Raw genomic sequence first — 24,052 nt, forward strand, 5'->3', positions numbered from 1 at the left:
CATAAGAACTATACAGGCACTAAATCATGTGGGTTTTCCCTTTAATAAGCAACAACACAAAGTATTTATTCATTAGTTATTCATTATTTATTCATAACTTATTGTCATAAGACGGCGGCCTGACCGCATTCAGCAAGCGGAACGCGGAGGTTTGTCCGCGTCCGCATCAGCGGCACCATCCACCACATGGTCGCATGCGGAACGCGGAGAAACATCCGCATCGGCGTTGCGATCCACCGTTCGGTCACGGGCCTCTCGGCGTACTTTACGTCGAGGCTGTGGTCCGGTTCTTCCCTCACAGGCCTCAGGGCCTGCCACACACCAACGCTATCCTCAATCCAGTCTGGACCCCGTAGGGGCTGCGCGCATGTGCAATAAAGCCTTTTATACTCTTAGAAGGAGAGTCAGCTGACCAGCTGGTCAGCTGACCTCAGTAAGGTCCTTGAGCTGTGCTGCAAGGTCCTTGAACTGTGTTGTGATTGGCTGATTGGCTGGGCGGGCTGGTTGAGCCCAGCACAGTATAAAAGCATGCATTCTGTCAGTTGCAAGTTGTCTGCAGTAAGCGTTACTTTGTGATAGCCCTCAGACCTTAGCTAGATCCGAGAGAGACAGTCCTAGCTGGAACAAAGCTCCTGTCTCTCATCAGTCAGTCTTTGTTGTTTTCCTGATTATTGTATATTTGTATGTAACCTGATCTCTGTTGTAGTCAGCCAGTCAGTTGATCTAATAGTCAGCCAGATAGTGATCTGACAGTCAGTACCATCGTGGGCCAAGTGCGGCTTGCCGTAGCTAGCCCACAACAGTCAGATTTGTTATTTTCCTGATCTGCGACATATATTGGTTTTGCCAATATATTCGCAAGCACTATTGTTATCTGTGCCATTTTCTGATCTCCCGTTGCCGAACCTCTGCTTGTCTATTTCACTACGAGTTCGGCTTTCTGACTTTGTACCTCCGCCTATCTGATTTCCGTTACTGACCTTGGCTAGATTTCTGACTCTGCTCTCTGTTTCACGATTCGGTACCTCGCAGCCAGTTTGTTACCGAACCGTTTCCGTCTGACTTTGCCCCCTTTAGTGGTTCTCCCACTAAAGGGTTTATTCTGCTGAATCCCTCCTTGCGGAGGTCTCAGTGGTTCCCCAGTATATCATTGCTGCTGGGGAACGCGATTCTAGCGTTACGTCATCTAGTCGCAGAATCGCACACACTGCGTTTCTCTTTTAGAGGTAGCCAGTCCTCTTAAAGATATCAGTGTGGTGGGTTTTCCACTGTCGTTATACCCGGTATCCAGAGTTACTAATAAATATCCGCATTATTGGCGATTCCGCAGATCGCCACATAATCGGATATATCAGCATTATTGGTGATACTGCGGATCACCAACAATCTGAATACTCTGAGTGTGCACCAAACACCACACATTGTTACACTTATTCAGTATTTACTACTGGATTCTCCATAATACAAAGACTCCCCATTCTATTGCCCCCTCCCTAAGCTCGCACTACCCTCCGTTATCAAGCAGGATTGTGCGCGCAGTCTCCCTTGGAGACACGCTCACAACCACAAGTAACATGACACCACCAAGGCCCACTTAACATACACATCCCCTTTCATGAACACAGGTGCACCCGCAAGCTTTTATCCCTGGTCACCATTTACCATCTAGGCACTATAAGAATTTATCACTTAGGTTCCCATCAATGGAGACATTGATTTACGTATACCATACTCAGTAGTCTACTTTAACTACTCTGACTAACATTTCCATTGTCCAATAGACAACCTAGAATTATGTCTTTTCAATTTTTCTGTTTTTTTCCACTGACACAAATCAATAGCTCTAACAATCACCTGAAAAAAAAAATGTTGCCATCACAAATCTAGATAAAATTTCTCTAACATGCCTCTTGTATGTATGCATGTGCATGTGCATGTATGTATACGGGTGTATATGTGCACTCAGATCTAAAATGATATATGAATTTAACATGTACTGGTACTTCAATTATTTCTCTGTCCCACAGTTATTGTACTCCTCATTATAGCTTGATGAAGTGGGATTTGCCTGCGAAATGCGTTGCACTTGTCTGGAGTATATAATTAAATTATTTTTGTTGAAAAAAATCAACAGTATCTTGTGTTTACATTGGGGAGGTAAGTCCACCACTAACCCCCCTATTTTTAAAGTTTTTATCAAATTTTACACTACTGGTGCTTCTGTCCTACTGTACAATTATTGAGATCCATGCCTCATTCATCTTAATAAAGGTCAGGTAGTCAACACTTTGACCTAGGTGACTTCTCTTGTCAGTGACAATCCCTCCTTCTGTACTGGTCCTTTCTGACAGAATGCTTGAGGTGGGGCAAGCCTAAAGTTTATGGAAAATTGTGATGGCTCTGGCCACTGGTCAAGCCTGCACACTGAGTAGTCCAGGGGTTCACCGCTTCTCAGAGTGTCGATATCAACAGTTAATGCCAGGTAGTCTGCTACCTGTCAGTCGAGGGGTTCTCTGAGGGTGGATCCTGAAGGGTTGTTGCGATGCGTTGAACTAAAAAAAACTCTGCATGTCCGTCACTACCAACACGTAAAGTGCACTGTCAGTGTGGCTGTGGGAGCAGGATTACTGGCACCTCTTCCCGTTATATTCCCATCCTGCTGTGACATCACCCTTAAATGCATTATACAGCATACTTTGGAGGCTGTTAATATTGCATTCTTTCTAACTTTTGGTAAGTTAGTAACATTTCCACCACGTTATGCTTATACCGAATGTCTAGTAGTGTTGCTACCCAGTACAGGTCCTTCTCCTTTAGTCTTTTAATATGGGGGTCCTTCAGCATGAAAGACCACATTTTGACAAGGTTGGATGCAGAGGTAGCCATCTCCCCTTTCTCGTCCCCACTGATGTCATTGAAGGTTTCCTCCTCCCCCAGCCACATACAATAAAAAGAGTCCCCGAAAGTTGACAGCAAGCCCCCTGGAATGCCTGCTCTGGTTGGTTTTCCACCTTCACAAAGTCACCTTCCTCTTCAGACTTCTCTTCAGTCTCCTCTCTGCATTGCCGCCGCAGGTGACGACAAGGCTCCTTCTAGTGGTGATGGCGACCACAACTCTTCCTCTTCCTGGTCACGCTAATCTACGGTCTGATCAAGCTCTCTTCACTGGGCATGCTCCAGTAAGAAAGCATATGGTATGAGGTCGCTGATGGTGCCTTCAGTGCGACTGAATAGGTTTGTTACCTCCTCAAAAGGGCACATGAGCTTACAGGCATCGTGCATATGAGTGCCCAGTAACGCGGCAAAAAAAAAATTCCACAGCTCCGCAGAACCTGTCCTGGCACCCAGGTCATATAGATACTCATTGATGGCTCGTTCTTGTTGGAGCAGGCTTTCTAACATCATGAGTGTGGAGTTCCAGCGAGTCTGGCTGTTGCAAATCAAGCGCCTCACTGGCATGTTGTTTCGCTGCTGAATCTCAGCAAGGCACGCCATGGTTGTGTTTGAACATCTGAAATGGGCATCCACCTTCCTGTACTGCCTAAGGACGTCCTGAAATCCTGGGTACTTAGAGACAAAGCTTTGGACAATAAGATTGAGAACATGTGCCATGCAGGGCACATGTGTTAACTTGCCAGATTTTAGTGCTGCCAACAGATTGCTTCAGTTGTCACACACCACTCTTTCAATCTCCAGTTGGTGCCGGGTCAGCCACTGATTGACCTGTGACTTCAGAGCTGACAGGAGTACTTGTCCAGTGTGACTCTGACTTCAGGCAAGTCATCCCCAAGAGAGCATGACAATGTGGTACCTGGGATGTGGAATAGGCTCTGTGTAGCTGATAGTGTGCATTTGAAGTAATGGAGAACTCAGCCGAGGACAATCGTGAGAAGAGGAGGTGGCAACAGGCCTGCATGCAATTTGTGGTGTTGTCACCAACTCCACTGTAGAGCCACGCATTCCATGCTTCCCAGCCTTCAGCAGGTTTATCCGGTGGGCAGTGTATGTGATATACCTGCCCTGACCATGCTTTCAAGACCATGTATCAGTGGTCAGATGGATTCTTGCCCCAACACTGTGTGTCAGAGATGCGGTGATTTGCCCCTGCACATCACGGTACAGGTTTGGTATTGCCTTTTTGGAGAGGATGTTTCTGCCGGGTACCTTCGACCGCAGTATTCCAATTGCTGCAATTTGTTTAAATGCTTCAGAGTCCACCAGCTGGTATGGTAAAAGCTGCCAGGCTAAGAGTTCTGACAAGCCAGCTGTCAGACGCTGGGCAAGGAGGTGACTCGGAGACATCTGTTTCTTATGCTCAAACATGTCCTTCACAGAATCTTGACTGTGGGCAGATGAGCAGAAACTGGGCAAGGTGGGAGGCGGATTGGAGGGTGGGACAAGGAGAGCATAGGTAGACGTCGCTGAAGAAGCTGGACCAGGAAGAGGGTGGCTTTGAGTTTATGTGCTGCTTATGTTTATCATGTGTTAATCCCATTGTTTGTGATGGGAGATCATGTGCCTTCGCAAAGCAGTTGTACCTAGGTGGGATTTGGTCTTCTCACAACTCTGTTCCTTATGGCACAGGTTGCAAGTGGCATCGTTGTTGTCAGAGGCACACACACACAAAAACAAAAATACTGCTGAGCCTTGTGATGATGGAATTCTGGTGGTGGTAACAGCAGAAGTTGGCGGCAAAAGCTGGCTGACCCCAGGTGCTGATGCATGCTGTTTGCCACCAGCTCCTTGTGAGTTCTCCCTGCTTTGGACTCATCTTCTGCTCCTCTGTCTGTCTCCCCATCTGAACTAAACTGGCCTCTTGATCTCTTCTTGTGGGCACCCACATCACATCCATCAACACATCGACAGCATCAGCTGCTTCACTTGTATCTGACAACTCACAAAAAGCAGCAGCAGCTTAGACGACATCATCACACCTTACATCCATCTGTGTAATGTCACCTGCCTGAGACATATTAGGTGTAACATCCCTATCTCCATCCTTTGGCAATAATGCTTGTGCATCACTAATTTACACAAACTGATGTGTAAATAACTCCTCTGACACATCAAGAGGAGGGGCTGTAGTGCTAGTGGTGAGTGGTAAGTCGTGTGGTGCCCATATCAGAGCAGGATGGGGATGGTGCTTCAAGGTTCGGAGTAGAAGATGGGGTTTGCTATGAAAGTCAGTCAAGTACAACTTAAGCATTTTGTAAGTTCAGGGTACGTGCCCCCTGAACACTGAGCATTATTCTAGGGCTCCAGGAAATCACAGCAGCACAACCCCTGCGATGTGGCCTGCCTCTGCTTGTCATTTTTTTTACTACACAATATTAAAATAGCAACAAAAAAAATACCCTGCGACTGAGGAATTGATTGTTACTTCACTCAGGTGACAGATGGGTTTATACTATCTGCAACAATCACTTAACCATATAGGCCCTGCCTGTGAGCCTTATGCAGGGAGCAATAGTGCATACTAGATGCCAGTAGTGGTTCTTGACAATCAGCAGGATTTATTTTTTGGGGAAAACTGAATGTCACTTCAACAGCTCAGGTGACAGATGGGTTTATACTATTTGCAACAATCACTTAATAATGTAGGCCCCGCCTGTGAGGACTTATACAGGGACAGAAGAGGATACTAGATGCCAGTAGTGGTTCTGGACACTCAGCAGATTTTATTTATTTGTCACCTCACCTCATGCAGGTCAGGTGACAGGTGGGTTTATATTATCTGCAACAATCACTTCACTATATAACCCTATACAGGGGACAGTAGTGGATACTAGATGATGCATGTAGTGGTGGTGAAGGATTATGGGTTATCTAATTGGTGCACTACTAGGACCAGCAGACTGGTCTCCAACGGCTAATGTGTGTACTGGGCACAGAGGACTGCAATATAACAATAGCAAGAAAAACAATAAACCAACCCTTTTGAGGGCTATTATGCAAGGTGCTGTAGCACTAACAGCACTGTGCACACCTGTGTCCAACAGCTAATGTGCCTGCTATGTTATATTGCAGTTCTGTGTGTCCACTTTGCACAGTGCACATTAGCTATTAAACTTCTTATGTACATGTGTTCCACAATATTTGTTTTGTATTATGATCAGTGCTAGGGAAGATGTTGGAGCTATATAAATAAAACCTTTATAATAATAGTTTGTGCTGACACTGATGCTCCCTGAGCCTGCAAGACCGCTTGAATTTATTTCAAACTTGTCTTGGGCTGCTTATCCACCATCCGGACTATCATTCCTGCGTTGCAACATTTCATCAATTTTTCTCTTCCGTCCACGCCCAGGGAGATTAGATACAGTGCCATAGGTTGCAGACTTCTGGATAATGTTTCGCACTGTGGACAAAGGCAAATCTAGAGATTGTTGATATTTTTCCACAATTTTGGTTCTCAGACCGTTCTCTTCTTTCTGTTGTCCATGCTTTGTTTGGCACACACAGACACACGATGCAAAGACTAAGTGGACGTCTCTCCTTTTTATTTGTCTTCAGATGTGATTTTTAAATTGCCCGCCCCACACCTGTAAATTGCCCCAGGAGAGTTTAAAGGAACATCACATGCTTGAAACATTCTTACCTATCCACAATTTTGAAAGGGTGCCAATTTTGGAGTTTTGTGTGACATTATGTCCAATTTGCCTATTTCCTCCCTTTTTTGTTTTGTCCCAATACTCACAAAAGGAATAAATGTGTATAGCAAAAACATGTTACTGCAATACTTTTCTGTGAGAAATACTTGATTTTCTGGAAACATTTCTGGATTTCCAACAATTTTGGCCATGACTGTATATGCAAAGTGTTTGGTGGAGCTGCATATCTAATGCGTTCACATTGGTATCCTGACTGTCAGTATCCTGACAGTATAATTTGAACTACCTTTTCTAATTAGTCATGGCTATTTAACACATTAACCTTTAAAAAAAATGGAAATTTGATTGTATATAATCACTTTTAGAGCTAGTAGTAAAAGCTGAAGTCTGTTTTAGCTGCTGCCCAACCACTGCTTGGATGTAACAAGTTGGGTTTGGCAACAAAGTGTGAAATACAATTTACCAATGAATTGTATACTGATCCAACTAGATCAGTTCAGTCTTTTGTACAGGATGATCTACGGGGTGTTTTGTAAGAGTGAAGGGCCCATATGCAATTCACTTTTTCTCCTAGGTGCTATTTTCCCAACTTGTTAGTAACATGCCCTTTAGGCCATCAGTGAGCAAGAAAATACTCAGATTAATTTTGATAGTATTTTTTTCACCTACTTTTTGGTAGTTTTTTTGTTTGCAAAGTGCTGAAATATTATTTAACAGAAAAGTTGAAAATGTATCACTTAGGAGATAACTCGGAGGAAAGCAATTAATTGCATATGAGCCAAGGACCCTTGTTCAATTCACTTTTTCTCCCAACTTTTCTCTTAGGAGATACTTTTTCATTTTCTGTTTAACTTTTCAACACTTTTGCAATTGAAAAAGTACCCAAAAAAGTAGGTGAAAAAGTACTGTCAAAATTATTCTAAGTATTGCCTTGCTTACTGGTGGCTTAAAATGCGTTTTTATTAAGTATGAAAATATCACCTAGGAAAAACATTAAGAGAAAAAGGGAAATTAATAATAAAGTTATGATATTTAAATTTTTGGACTACTAATTGTGTTGCTTGGGGTATACGCCTCCCTTCTTTTCCTCCAAGATTTTTTGCAAGGGAAATGAATAAGGGCCAAGAATGCTTGCTCTACTGAATTTTTCACATAAGAAAACTGACTGGTTCTTAATGGTTAGGGCAAGTCTGCATGCACAATTACTAAGCATACATTTGTGGAAAACTTTCCTATCTGCCAGATTTGCATCATTCCCAGATTATCTGTGTAATCTGTGATAAAAACAGATTCCTTTCAATTTTAATCTTCTTGGGATTTAATTTACTTGAATTTATAGAAAAAAAAATACAGTTGAAGTCCACACTTTGCAGATAGCACACAGACATTTCATAAGTTATACTTATTTTGTCTTAGCATTTAAAAAGAACATTTCCATAATGGCTTTGCTATGCATTTCTTTTTTTCTTTTTATTACTTAGCACATATAGACATTACAGATTTACCTTTTCAATTTTTTCTCAGAACTAAAAGTATTTAAATCACCCTTTCTTTTCTTGTGACATTTATAAAGTAGATATTTTCGGCTGTTAAATATATAACATGCTGTTCATTGTGAAGTGAGTGGATTCAGCTTTGCAAATAACTAGCATTCTGGCCTTTTCACAAGAATTTCTTCTTTCCCTTAAAACTGTCATTTTTTTATCTGTGGATTCCAGGGAATTTTGAAACAGTTAAGTTTATAATAAAAGAGTGGCATGAAAACTATAGACTAGTACATGGTAAATTAAAGCATAAACTACTCTTGTTAAAAACTGTTACCTATTTGTATTTAATATGCAATACATATTTTTGATGTAATGCTATTTAATAACTATATTTCCATGTTTATGTACTGTCAACTGATTTCCTTATGCTGTCTCAAAACTTAAATTTACCATATTTTTTTAAAACACTATCCAGACTGTTCTTGAATTTTTGATTGACTGTATGTATATATATATAAAAAAAAAAAAAGTGCTGACAGGTTTCAGAGGAATTTCAATTTATATTAACATAAGGGCTGATCGTAGAAATAATGGTAGGCAGATCTTGATACTTCTCATTCATTGTGGCTGATTTATGAAGGTGGTGCAAAGAAAAGTAGATGAGTAGTAATGCAATTGCCCAGATCAAGTAATCATGTTTCTTTCATTTGCTGCCATCTGATTGCCGACAGGCAGCTGCTCCATTTTGTCTCTGTTTTCCTTATGGTCAGGAATGGATTAAGATGAAATGGGGAACTAGCAAGATAGCAGTTTTTGCCCACCGTTGATGGTAACCTGTCTTTTTTGGATAAGATGTGGTGAGGACTAAAATCCACCAGGCCCCTAGACTCCCGCGGATCAGCTGATTTTGGCGCACGGCTCTGAGAGCCGAGCGCTGAAACTGGGTGCCCCCTGTGCAGGGCACGTAGCGGTAATTCAGGGCTCTGGGGGCTGCTAGACCCTGAATTACATCTCCCTCCGAGTTGCGACAACTCGGAGGGGGAATAGTATTTAACGCCGCCTTGGAGTTTAGCGGAAGTGATGAGAAACGTCATTCGGCTCTCACCACGCTGAACTGAGCGGTACCGAATCAATATGCACCCCTCTCCAGGCCCTATGCAACTGCCAACAATTGTCTTGTGCATGTTCAGGCTCTACTTATGGTTGTCTTGATTAATCACAAATATCCTGCATGGCTAATTTCAAAATTAAGTAAGTATGTTTGTTCAGTAAGTTTTTTTTTTTTAATTCTTTAAATGTATTGCATATAGTTGGCATGTAGTGAGTTTTTGTTTTGTGAAATGTATTGTTAGATATTGCTAGACTTTGCCATCTCATTAGTATGTACATTTTACAAGGTATGATGTAAAGCTATGTACTATCTGAATTGTATTTGTTTTTATGTGTAAACTGTTTGACATTTATATAATTAATTCATCACCACCACCAAACAGAACATCAGCAATTATCTTCAACCATGTAGACTATTATAGCTAAACTACTGAAAATGGATTGTTGTCATGGCTGTAAATTATGTGATTTATAATTACAGCATACACTTTTTTGTATTATTTACTAAAACAAGCTCAATTTTTTTCACTGTATAAAAATGCCTGTATGCAATAACACCACCAACAATACAACAATAACACCAAAAGTAATGATGCTCAATGCACTGCTGCAAATAAAATATAAGTGTTACTTACCTTGACTCTCATATCTAAGTCAGTTAATACCATGAAGAAATCATTATAGGTCATTCCATATTCTTTTCTTAATTCTGTAATGAGTTCATGATCCAATAATTCATCATCTCCAATTACTTTCATTGGTTTCTCATTGTCTTGAATAAAAAGAAGAGCAAAAACAGCCCATTACAATATGCCATTGGAAAATATAAAAAATGCATGTCTGATTGCAGTGAATCTTAAATATGTGAAATATAGTAAAATTTCCCTACTCTTGTCCTCGAGGGGCGTATAAAGAAATCATTATATTCTTTTCTTAATTATATAATGAGCTCATGATCCAGTAAAGCATAATTTCCAATGACTTTAACTAGTTAACGTCAGCCCATTGGCTGTTAAAAGCGTGCACGCGCTTGCATACACCCACGGGTGTACTCTGATCTCCCCTCTATGCAAAACAATAATTTTAAAATGCCCGTTTTGCGCTGAAAAGTACAAAAAACAGAACATTTTACAATGCTCGTTTTGCTATAAAGAGGAGCTGTCAGCCCTACTATCTCAGAAAAAAAAACACATATATAAGTAGATAAATACTTGCTCTACTTATATAACATATGTATTGCACTGTCCTGGTTTTGATTTTAGTGATTTTTCTACAGTACAAAAAGAGGAAATCCTTCTTAGCGTTTTCCATTTTAACTGTGGCTATTTTGAAGCCAATCCTGATGTAACTTCCTCCCTTACTCTCCTCTGCCTGATTGTGTATGCGTTGACCACCCTTCACTATAGAAAGTGCATTGTCTCAGCATAAGAAATATTGGCCAATCAGAGAGGAACAGAGGTGTGGGAGGAGAAAACAGGAGGGAAAGATGCTTCAGCCAATCAGGCTGCATTAGTTAAAGCGGATCCAAGATGAAAAACAAACTACAACAAGTAACTTGTCTATATATCTTCTCTAAAGTTTAGATAGTTTACACAGCAAATCTAGCTGCAAACACATTTAATAGAAAATGATTATTTCTTCCTGTGATACAATAAAAGCAGCCATGTTCTTTGTAAACATTACACAGAGGCAGGCTTATCTGCACCATCAGCACTCAGACTGTGAAAAAAACCTAATCCCCCTCTCCTCCCTCCTCCCCTCTGCCTCTGAAATCAATGGCTAGTAACACCTCCTCCTCCTCCTGCCCAGACTGAGCTCCCATGAGCCTTTGCTACTGCCAAGACTCTCTGAAAACCTGTGGGCGTGGTTTATTTAGTTTATAGGGAATTAGAGTATTAAAACAAAATCAAAAAAGTATTTGGCTGGAGGAATGCCCTATAAACAATAGGAAAGGAACACAATTATGCAATGAGTAAAAGTTCACCTCGGATCCACTTTTAGTCTGAGGGGAAGTAGAGAAGCAAAAAAGGACAACCCAGCATGCCTTGCAACTTCCTTTTTGTGTAGCAAATTTTGTGTGTACCAAATAAGGCAGGTAAACTGGGGAATGATCATTTATCAATAAGAAAAGTAATAGGGATTTTAACTTTTGGAGTGTCTAGTTAGCATCCTTATTACTTATTTACCGGATAAAAATAAAGAATTGATTTTATGCCCAACAGTTACACTTTAAGAGGTTAAAGTGAACCTCCGGACTAAAAATCTACTCATACATACAGACTGGTGACAGCGCTCATGGATGCATTCACTTGCAAACCTACAGGGGCAATGCACAGCCCATCTGGACTAAATACACGCCCTGAATGCAAAGCAGATACAAATTGTGTGCTAACTAATCTAAAGCTTTGTGAATAATTGTGAATCAGTGAATGCAGCTAGCACACATCTAGTATACACACATCTCACTGAAGTTATGTTCTCCCATTTTTGTGCCTGCAATGAGTGTTGGTGTGTATTTTAGGCCAGGAGTATTGGAGCTCTGCACATCTTATGCTATTAAAACATTCAGGTATGAGTTTTTGAAAGCGCTGCCATTCCTTTTGCTGTATGAATTGAATGTGTGTATACGAGTGGCTAGCTGCATTCACTGATTCACAATTATTCACAAAGCTTTAGATTAGTTAGCACACAATTTGCATCTGCTTTGCATTCAGGGCGTGTATTTAGTCCAGAGGGGCTGTGCATTGCCCCTGTAGGTTTGCAAGCTAATGCATCCATGAGCGCTGTTACCAGTCTGTATGTATGTTTTATCAAATGTGTATACCATTTGTCTGATTAGCTGCACTGGAAATGTTGTGTTTTTATTGCTAGATTAGCGTTAGGTCTTCCCCAAGGGGGTCCGTCACAGCCGTGGGGAAGTCTAGTAAGCATAATTTGTGCACATATTATCTCTGAAGCTAACACCCCCCCTTTGCCTGAAGTGAAGCTAGGTATGTATTTTAGTCTAGTGGCCATTGGAGCTCTGCATATTGTGGCAGATAATTCATTCAGGTATAGATTCACCTCTCACTGAACTTATGTTCTCCCATTTTTGTGCCTGCAATGAGTGTTGGTGTGTATTTTAGTCCAGGAGTATTGGAGCTCTGCACATCTTATACTATTAAAACATTCAGGTATGAGTTTTTGAAAGCGCTGCCATTCCTTTTGCTGTATAAAAATCTACTCAGCAGAACTGAAAAGGCTTGGTGTTTCTTCAACAGTTTCACAGCATCAGAACTTTAAGTTCTTACCAAAGCATCATTTTTAGCTGCATTTTTAGCTAAGCTCCACCCATCAAAGAAAAAACGCCTTTTTTCCCTGATGCTGTGCAGAGCATGATGTGATTTCCTATGTTATTCATGTTGCCTAGCAACTGGGAGAGGTGCTTAGGACACAGGACAGTTGGAACTGTGTCTCATGCTCCCTGTCACCTCCTTTCAACCAAAAAGATGGCTGCCATCATGAAATCAAACATTTGCCTGTTCTTTTAAAACAGTGTGGGTAAGAGCATGGGCGTCCGCACATATGGCAAAACCGGGCATCTGCCCGAGCCTGGCTGCCCGCTGCCCCCCCCCTGGCCGCGTGCCCATGCAGCCAGCAGGAGGGAACAGCGCAGAGAAGAGAGAGAGCTATGGGCACAGTGGGGAAGGGCGGACATCTCCCCCCCCTTCCCTCACCTTAGGGGGCTCTCTCTCCCTCGCTGTCCCTTCCGGAATGAAGTGTGCACTGTGCAGCGGCTGGCAGCGGGCGGAACTTACCTCCTCTCGCTTCTGCGCCGGAAGTTCTGGTGCCGCACTCTGGTCTGGATCAGGCCAGAGTAGCGGCTAATCCATCCGGCGCGTGCGACGAGAGGAGGTAAGTTCCGCCCGCTGCCAGCCGCTGCACACTTCATTCCGGACTCCGGAGGGGACAGCGAGAGAGGGAGGGAGAGCCCCCTAAGGTGAGTGCCCATAGCTCTCCCTCTTCTCTCCGCTGCTCCCCTCCTCCTGCACACAGACATGGCCACTTTTTCTGGGGACATATCCCCCTGGCTACATATACTGGGACATATACCTCTGCCTACATATACTGGGACATATACCCCTGCCTACATATACTGGGACATATACCCCTGCCTACATATACTGGGACATATACACCTGCCTACATATACTGGGACATATACCCCTGCCTACATATACTGGGACATATACACCTGCCTACAAATACTGGGACATATACCCCTGCCTACATATACTGGGACATATACCCCTGCCTACATATACTGGGACATATACCCCTGCCTACATATACTGGGACATATACCCCTGCCTACATATACTGGGGCATATACCCCTGCCTACATATACTGGGACATATACCCCTGCCTACATATACTGGGACATATACCCCCTGCCTACATATACTGGGACATATACACCTACCTACATATACTGGGACATATCCCCCTGGCTACATATACTGGGACATATACACCTTCCTACATATACTGGGACATATATCCCTGCCTACATATACTGGGACATATACACCTGCCTACATATACTGGGACATATCCCCCTGGCTACATATACTGGGACATATACCCCTGCCTACATATACTGAGACATATCCCCCTGGCTACATATACTGGGACATATACCCCTGCCTACATATACTGGGACATATACCCCTGCCTACATATACTGGGACATATCCCCCTGGCTACATATACTGGGACATATACACCTGCCTACATATACTGGGACATATACCCCTGCCTACATATACTGGGACATATCCCCCTGGCTACATATACTGGGACATATACCCCCTGCCTACATATACTGGGACATATACACCTGCCTACATATACTGGGACATATCCCCCTGGCTACATATACTGGGACATATACACCTGCCTACATATACTGGGACATATACCCCTGCCTACATATACTGGGACATATACCCCTGCCTACATATACTGGGACATAAACCCCTGCCTACATATACTGGGACATATACCCCTGGCTACATATACTGGGACATGTACCCCTGCCTACATATACTGGGACATGTACCCCTGCCTACATATACTGGGACATATACACCTGCCTACATATACTGGGACATATCCCCCTGGCTACATATACTGGGACATATACACCTGCCTACAAATACTGGGACATATACCCCTGCCTACATATACTGGGACATATACCCCTGCCTACATATACTGGGACATATACCCCTGCCTACATATACTGGGACATATACCCCTGCCTACATATACTGGGACATATACCCCTGCCTACATATACTGGGACATATACCCCTGCCTACATATACTGGGACATATACCCCTGCCTACATATACTGGGACATATACCCCTGCCTACATATACTGGGACATATACCCCTGCCTACATATACTGGGACATATACCCCTGCCTACATATACTGGGACATATACCCCTGCCTACATATACTGGGACATATACCCCTGCCTACATATACTGGGACATATACCCCTGCCTACATATACTGGGACATATACCCCTGCCTAAATATACTGGGACATATACCCCTGCCTACATATACAGGGACATATACCCCCTGCCTACATATACTGGGACATATACACCTGCCTACATATACTGGGACATATACACCTGCCTACATATACTGGGACATATCCCCCTGGCTACATATACTGGGACATATACACCTGCCTACATATACTGGGACATATACCCCTGCCTACATATACTGGGACATATACACCTGCCTACATATACTGGGACATATACCCCTGCCTACATATACTGGGACATATACCCCTGGCTACATATACTGGGACATATACCCCTGCCTACATATACTGGGACATATCCCCCTGGCTACATATACTGGGGCATATACCCCTGCCTACATATACTGGGACATATACCCCTGCCTATGTATACTGGGACATATCCCCCTGGCTACATATACTGGGACATATACCCCCTGCCTACATATACTGGGACATATACACCTGTCTACATATACTGGGACATATACACCTGCCTACATATACTGGGACATATACCCCTGCCTACATATACTGGGACATATACAACTGCCTACAAATACTGGGACATATACCCCTGCCTACATATACTGGGACATATACCCCTGGCTACATATACTGGGACATATACCCCTGCCTACATATACTGGGACATATCCCCCTGGCTACATATACTGGGACATATACCCCCTGCCTACATATACTGGGACATATACACCTGTCTACATATACTGGGACATATACCCCTGCCTACATATACTGGGACATATACCCCTGGCTACATATACTGGGACATATACCCCTGCCTACATATACTGGGACATATCCCCCTGGCTACATATACTGGGACATATACCCCCTGCCTACATATACTGGGACATATACACCTGTCTACATATACTGGGACATATACACCTGCCTACATATACTGGGACATATACCCCTGCCTACATATACTGGGACATATACAACTGCCTACAAATACTGGGACATATACCCCTGCCTACATATACTGGGACATATACCCCTGCCTATGTATACTGGGACATATCCCCCTGGCTACATATACTGGGACATATACCCCCTGCCTACATATACTGGGACATATACACCTGTCTACATATACTGGGACATATACACCTGCCTACATATACTGGGACATATACCCCTGCCTACATATACTGGGACATATACAACTGCCTACAAATACTGGGACATATACCCCTGCCTACATATACTGGGACATATACCCCTGCCTACATATACTGGGACATATACCCCTGCCTACATATACTGGGACATATACACCTGCTTACAAATACTGGGACATATACCCCTGCCTACATATACTGGGACATATACCCCTGCCTACATATACTGGGACATATACCCCTGCCTACATATACTGGGACATATACCCCTGCCTACATATACTGGGACATATACCCCTGCCTACATATACTGGGACATATACACCTGCCTACATATACTGGGACATATACCCCTGCCTACATATACTGGGACATATACACCTGCCTACATATACTGGGACATATACCCCTGCCTACATATACTGGGACATATACACCTGCCTACAAATACTGGGACATATACCCCTGCCTACATATACTGGGACATATACCCCTGCCTACATATACTGGGACATATACCCCTGCCTACATATACTGGGACATATACCCCTGCCTACATATACTGGGACATATACCCCTGCCTACATATACTGGGACATATACCCCTGCCTACATATACTGGGACATATACCCCCTGCCTACATATACTGGGACAAATACACCTGCCTACATATACTGGGACATATCCCCCTGGCTACATATACTGGGACATATACACCTGCCTACATGTACTGGGACATATATCCCTGCCTACATATACTGGGACATATACACCTGCCTACATATACTGGGACATATCCCCCTGGCTACATATACTGGGACATATACACCTGCCTACATATACTGGGACATATACCCCTGCCTACATATACTGGGACATATCCCCCTGGCTACATATACTGGGACATATACCCCTGGCTACATATACTGGGACATATACCCCCTGCCTACATATACTGGGACATAACCCCCTGGCTACATATACTGGGACATATACACCTGGCTACATATACTGGGACATATACCCCTGGCTACATATACTGGGACATATACCCCCTGCCTACATATACTGGGACATAACCCCCTGGCTACATATACTGGGACATATACACCTGCCTACATATACTGGGGCATAGACCCCTGCCTACATATACTGGGACATATCCCCGTGGCTACATATACTGGGACATATACCCCCTGCCTACATATACTGGGACATATACACCTGCCTACGTATACTGGGACATATACCCCTGCCTACGTATACTGGGACATATCCCCCTGGCTACGTATACTGGGACATATCCCCCTGGCTACATATACTGGGACATATACCCCTGGCTACATATACTGGGACATATACCCCCTGCCTACATATACTGGGACATATACACCTGTCTACATATACTGGGACATATCCCCCTGGCTACATATACTGGGACATATACACCTGCCTACATATACTGGGACATATACCCCTGCCTACATATACTGGGACATATACACCTGCCTACATATACTGGGACATATACCCCTGCCTACATATACTGGGACATATACCCCTGCCTACATATACTGGGACATATACCCCTGCCTACATATACTGGGACATATACCCCTGCCTACATATACTGGGACATATACCCCTGGCTACTTTTTCTGGGGACATATACCCCTGCCTACATATAGTGGGACATATCCCCCTGGCTACATATACTGGGACATATACCCCCTGCCTACATATACTGGGACATATACCCCCTGCCTACATATACTGGGACCTATACCCCCTGCCTACATATACTGGGACCTATACCCCCTGCCTACATATACTGGGACGTATCCCCCTGGCTACATATACTGGGACGTATCCCCCTGGCTACATATACTGGGACATATACCCCTGCCTACATATACTGGGACATATACCCCTGCCTACATATACTGGGACATATACCCCTGCCTACATATACTGGGACATATACCCCTGCCTACATATACTGGGGACATATACCCCTGCCTACATATACTGGGCACATATACCCCTGCCTACATATACTGGGCACACATACCCCTGCCTACATATACTGGGCACATATACCCCTGGCTACCTGTTCTGGGGACATCTCTACCCCTGGCTACCAGTTCTGGGGACATCTATACCGCTGGCCACCTATTCTGGGGACACCTATAGACCTGGGACTACCTATTTTTGGGGAACCACTGCTGTCAGATTGAGTGTATTTTGGGGAACTGCTGCCAGGTGAGAGGTGTCTACATATTAAGGGGGCATTCTGCCTATTTATGTGAAAAGCTGTCTATTTATGTGCCTCATGACTGCTGAATTTGTCTTGTTGCGGGCCTCATGGTTACTGACTTTGTCTTGTTGGGGGCCTCATGATTTGTTGGGGGCCTCAAGATTGCTGAATTTGTCTTGTTGGGGGCCTCATGATTGCTGAATTTATCTTGTTGGGGGCCTCACTCATGATTGCTGAGTTGGTCATGTTGGGGGCCTCATGATTGCTGAATTTGTCTTGATGGGGGGGGGGGCTCATGATTGCTGAATTTGTCTTGTTGGGGGTCACATGATTGATAACTGCGAGACTATGGAAAAAGCTGAATCATCATCATATGAGACAATAGCATTAAACCTACTTTTTCTGCTTTTTAAAACAGAAAATGAAACTGGGAGGTTCTAAAAAAATGAATAATTTTTTTCAGGAGTACGATGGATGAAATTGTTTATCTTCACAGTTTATTTTCAACTTAATTTTCCATAATGTTCATGTATGAGTTAAAACGTTTGTATTTAGTTTAAATTGCTGTTGGCACTTTGTGATAGTAAAGTGACTTTGCAGTTTGGACACTCAACCTCCAAAAGGTTCGCCACCACTGTCCTAATCTAATGTCCCACCATTGCTCAGTTCATGTAAACTTGTCTCCACCCACGACCACACCCACATTCTGGTTCATGACCACACCCATTTTTCGGCGTGGCGCATGACATAGCTCCACACCAGCCCGGATTTGCTCCCCACTTTTTGCCCCCCCCCTCCAAAAATTTTCTGCGGACGCCCATGGGTAAGAGATTATATTACCCATCTATTTTAATTAGCAAAACTAATGTAAGTTAATGACAGTATGTCATGTTTAGGCTGGAGTTCCTCTTTAACTGGTTTCTCATTGTATCAAATAAAACTAAAGAATAAATGATGTGCTAAGGAAAAATACAATGTAAATAAAAAATGCATGTCTGATTGCAGTAAAACTGCAAGATGTGAAGTATGGTAGTTTCCCTACTCTTGTCCTCATGGGGCTCAGGTTGGACAGAATGTGAATTGTTTGATATTGCAACAAGGTTTGTCTTTCTCCAGCAATTCTTTAAAGTGGATCTGAGAAAAAAAGTTATTTTCTCAAAGTAAACCTGAATGGGATATGGTGGCTGCCATATTTATTTCCTTTTAAACAATACCAGTTGCCTGACAGTCCTGCTGATTTTTTGGCTGCAGTATTGTTTGAATCACACACCTGAAACAAGCATGTGGCTAATCCAGTCAGAATTCAGTCAGGAATACTTGACTGACTTGTTTATTCAGGGTCTGTGGCTACAAGTATTAAAGTGCTGAGCAGGACAGCAAGGCAATTTGCATTGTTTGAAAGAAAATAAATGTCAGCCTCCATATCCCTCTCAGTTCAGTTGTGCCTTAACCTGTAGCCGACCGCGTCACGCTGTGGCCGCGGCGGCAGCCCCAGGACCGCCTAACGCCGATCGGCGTAAAGCCCTGGGGCTCTGTTTTGCAGGAGATTGCACTCAGGCTGTGCACGCATCACCTGCTTGGTGGGCAATGGCCGCTCGGGAGACTGTTACACAGCGCCTAATTACACGTACAGCACTGCGATCGGCAGCAGCGCTGTACTGGGGACAGCCGTGTGACACGGCTGTCCCCTCCTGAGGCACAAAGGTGATCAGCTGTCATAGGCTGAAGCCTATGACAGCTGATCACGGGGATTGGCTGACGGGGGGAGGGGGGGCATACAATAGTATTAAACAAACTATTTTTATAAAAAAAACAAAACACAAATAAAAAAAATAAACAAACAAACATCGGGGCGATCAGACCCCACCAAGAGAGATCTCTGTTGGTGGGGAGAAAAGGGGGGGGGGGGGGGGAATCACTTGTGTGCTGTGTCGTGTGGCCCTGCAGCTTGGACTTAAAAACCTCTTCCCAGTTTAGGTAGTGAAGTGTGCCCCAAGTATTGCCCCCCTCCCCAGTTTTGGTAGTCAGGTGTGTCCAAAGTATTAGGCAGCCTCCTCCTCAGTTTAGTTAGCCAGGTGTGCCCCAAGAATAGGCAGCCTCCCCAGTTTAGGTAGCCAGGCATACCTGAAGTATAGGCAGCCCCCCCCCCCTCTATAGGTAGCCAGGTGTGTCCAAAGTTTAGGCTGACCCCCCCCCCCCCCAGTATAGGATGCCAGGTGTGCCCAAAGGTTAGGCAGCCCCCTCAGTATAGGTAGCCAGGTGTGCCTGAAGGTTAGGCAGCCCCTCAGTATAGGTAGCCAGGTGTGCCCGAAATATAGACAGCCCCCCCTCACTAAAGGTAGTCAGGTGAGCCCCTGGCATTAGGCAGCCCCAGCTATATGCAGAGTTGCGAGCGGAGCTTAGATGAAGTTGCTCACCATCAGCTTTCAGCACCGTTCAGCGACATGATCAGCATCTTCTCTATGGCCACAGCAGTGTCTTGTGACTTGCTGGCACGTACAGGCGGCAGGTCACATGACGTCGCTGTGGCCATGGAGATGGGACGCTGGTCACATGGCTGCAGGGACATCAGCGCTGGAGTTCTGAGCGGGTGAGTAACTTTATTTAAGCTTCACTAGCAACTATGCATATAGCTGGGAAAGGGAGTGGACAGAGGGAAGCTAAATCCAGCCCTGCCTCAGCGGGCTGGAGGAAAATACAAAACGGGCTGGATATGGCTTATGGGCCGTAGTTTGCCCACCCCTTGTTAAGAGGAAGTTATTTAATTATTTTATCATTATGTTTTTGGGATGTGGTAGGAAACTGAAGTGTCATACAAACATGGGGAGAGCATACAAACTTCAGAGAGATAGTGTCCAGACAGGGAATTGATCCCAGGACTCTAGAGTTAAGGTAACAGTGCTAGCCATTATTTCACAATTTTGCCAGTTTGATACATTATTAGCAACATATTTGATAGAGTGACTAATACAGAACCTACAGACAGGGATCACTTCACTTTTGTTCCTGTTTCATATTACATGAGAGACTTAGTTACTCTGGTCTGACATATTTACATATTTTCCCATTTACAGGTCATATCACTGCAGCAGGCAGAGGGAAAACTGGAACTATGTTTTGATATTCTGACACATCTCCAGTTGTTGCTGTGTGCTACATAATGCAGTTGCCATAGGCTGCAACAACATCATGCACAAAAATCTGGATTTGACGCAAAGCAGCATTTTAAGGGCAGAAATCACATTGAATGCTAAATGACAGGCCTAAAGTGCTTTCAAACATCTTGCATGTGTATACATCAATCAGGTAGTGTAATTAAGGTACTGCTTCACACTGACACACCAAACTCACCGTGTAACGCACCGCAAACAGCTGTTTGTGTAGTGACGGCCGTGCTGGACTGGTGCGCACCATGGCGAGAGTGCAGGTTTTGGTGGCTTTACAGCCCATATGGTCGCCTGGCTGATGTAGCTGAATGACAGAACAGTAACTGTCCAGCTGATCAAATTTGGTCTGACCACAATGAGGCAACGACCTTATTATCGTGGGTGTGCCCCCCGAGACACTCATCTAGGCGCCGGTCATTGCTTCATTGTGATACGCAAGCCCCTTCACCAAGGCAAGGTAATGATCACGAAGGGGAATGGGCGCATGTACATGCCTTTTCTTTTGTTGTTGCAGCTGCCCGCAGTGCAGCCAGAAAAATTAGGCAGTCATGTACACGCACCAGAAAAATTATTACAGCGGCCGCTGCTAGCAGCGGCCTAAAAAATTCAGCAATCCGCCTGGAGTCCCGGACCCTGTTGGTGGTGGCGGAGAAGGTAGTCAAGCGGCCTGCAGGCAGACATGCTGTGTGGAGGGACTGGGAGCGACTTAGTCTTCTTGGGGCAGGCCAGGCAGCCAGTCACACGGCGTGCAGGCAGAGATGCTGTGTGTGCGGGGACTGACTTAGTCTTGGGGCGGGCAGCAGCCCTCCGGGATCCATGCCTCATTCATTTTGATAAAGGTGAGGTACTTAACACTTTTGTGACTTAGGCGACTTCTCTTCTCTGTGACAATGCCTCCAGCTGCGCTGAAGGTCCTTTCTGACAGGACGCTTGCGGCAGGGCAGGAGAGAAGTTGGATGGCAAATTGGGACAGCTCTGGCCACAGGTCAAGCCTGCGCACCCAGTAGTTCAAGGGTTCCTCATCGCTGTTCACAGCAGTGTCTACATCCACACTTAAGGCCAGGTAGTCGGCTACCTGCCGTTCCAGGCGTTGGAACAGGTATACAGTGGCGGGTCCACTGAACAGAACAGGTATGCAGTGGTATGTTCACAGCACAGGTATACAGTGGCGGGTCCACTGAACAGAACAGGTATGCAGTGGCAGGTTCACTGAACACAACAGGTATGCAGTGGCGGGTTCACTGAACAGGCATGCAGTGGCAGGTCCACTGAACAGAACAGGTATACAGTGGCGGGTTCACAGAACAGGTATGCAGTGGCAGGTCCACTGAACAGAACAGGTATGCAGTGGCGGGTTCACTAAACAGAACAGGTATACAGTGGTGGGTTCACAGCACAGGTATACAGTGGCGGGTCCACTGAACAGAACAGGTATGCAGTGGCAGGTTCACTGAACACAACAGGTATGCAGTGGCGGGTTCACTGAACAGGTATACAGTGGCGGGTCCACTGAACAGAACAGGTATGCAGTGGTGGGTTCACAGCACAGGTATACAGTGGCGGGTCCACTAAACAGAACAGGTATACAGTGGCGGGTTCACAGAACAGGTATGCAGTGGCGGGTCCACTGAACAGAACAGGTATGCAGTGGCGGGTTCACTAAACAGAACAGGTATACAGTGGCGGGTTCACAGAACAGGTATGCAGTGGCGGGTCCACTGAACAGAACAGGTATGCAGTGGCAGGTTCACTGAACACAACAGGTATGCAGTGGCGGGTTCACTGAACAGGTATACAGTGGCGGGTCCACTGAACAGAACAGGTATGCAGTGGCAGGTTCACTAAACAGAACAGGTATACAGTGGCGGGTTCACAGAACAGGTATGCAGTGGCGGGTCCACTGAACACAACAGGTATGCAGTGGCGGGTTCACTGAACAGGTATACAGTGGCGGGTCCACTGAACAGAACAGGTATGCAGTGGCAGGTTCACTAAACAGAACAAGTATGCAGTGGTGGGTTCACAGAACAGGTATGCAGTGGTGGGTTCACAGCACAGGTATGCAGTGGTGGGTTCAATGAACAGGTATACAGTGGCGGGTCCACTGAACAGAACAGGTATGCAGTGGTGGGTTCACAGCACAGGTATACAGTGGCGGGTCCACTGAACAGAACAGGTATGCAGTGGCGGGTTCACTGAACAGAACAGGTATGCAGTGGCGGGTTCACTGAACAGGTATGCAGTGGTGGGTTCACAGAACAGGTATGCAGTGGTGGGTTCACAGCACAGGTATGCAGTGGTGGGTTCAATGAACAGGTATACAGTGGCGGGTCCACTGAACAGAACAGGTATGCAGTGGTGGGTTCACAGCACAGGTATGCAGTGGTGGGTTCACAGCACAGGTATGCAGTGGTGGGTTCACAGCACAGGTATGCAGTGGTGGGTTCACAGCACAGGTATGCAGTGGTGGGTTCACAGCACAGGTATGCAGTGGTGGGTTCACAGCACAGGTATGCAGTGGTGGGTTCACAGCACAGGTATGCAGCCAGACAGGAACAAGTTAAGCCTAACTAATCTTTCCCTGAGAGACAGTCTGCAGCAGCTCGCCCTACTCTCACTAACGCAGGCAGCACACGAGTGACCGTAATGGCCGCCGCTGCCTGCCTTATATAAGG

At 44.8% G+C, this 24,052-nt stretch overlaps 1 protein-coding gene across 1 annotated transcript in view; it reads right to left on the reverse strand.

Moving 5' to 3' along the window:
- Positions 1 to 24,052, reverse strand: part of CCDC80 (coiled-coil domain containing 80) — a 227,634-nt gene that overhangs the window by 109,182 nt on the left and 94,400 nt on the right. The window contains exon 4 of the mRNA XM_068269829.1: positions 9,844 to 9,980. Coding sequence (XP_068125930.1) covers positions 9,844 to 9,980 — 137 coding nt within the window. The remainder of the gene's footprint in view (positions 1 to 9,843; positions 9,981 to 24,052) is intronic.

The sequence above is a fragment of the Hyperolius riggenbachi genome, chromosome 2 (assembly GCF_040937935.1).
Source record: "Hyperolius riggenbachi isolate aHypRig1 chromosome 2, aHypRig1.pri, whole genome shotgun sequence".
Taxonomy (NCBI): Eukaryota; Metazoa; Chordata; class Amphibia; order Anura; family Hyperoliidae; genus Hyperolius; species Hyperolius riggenbachi.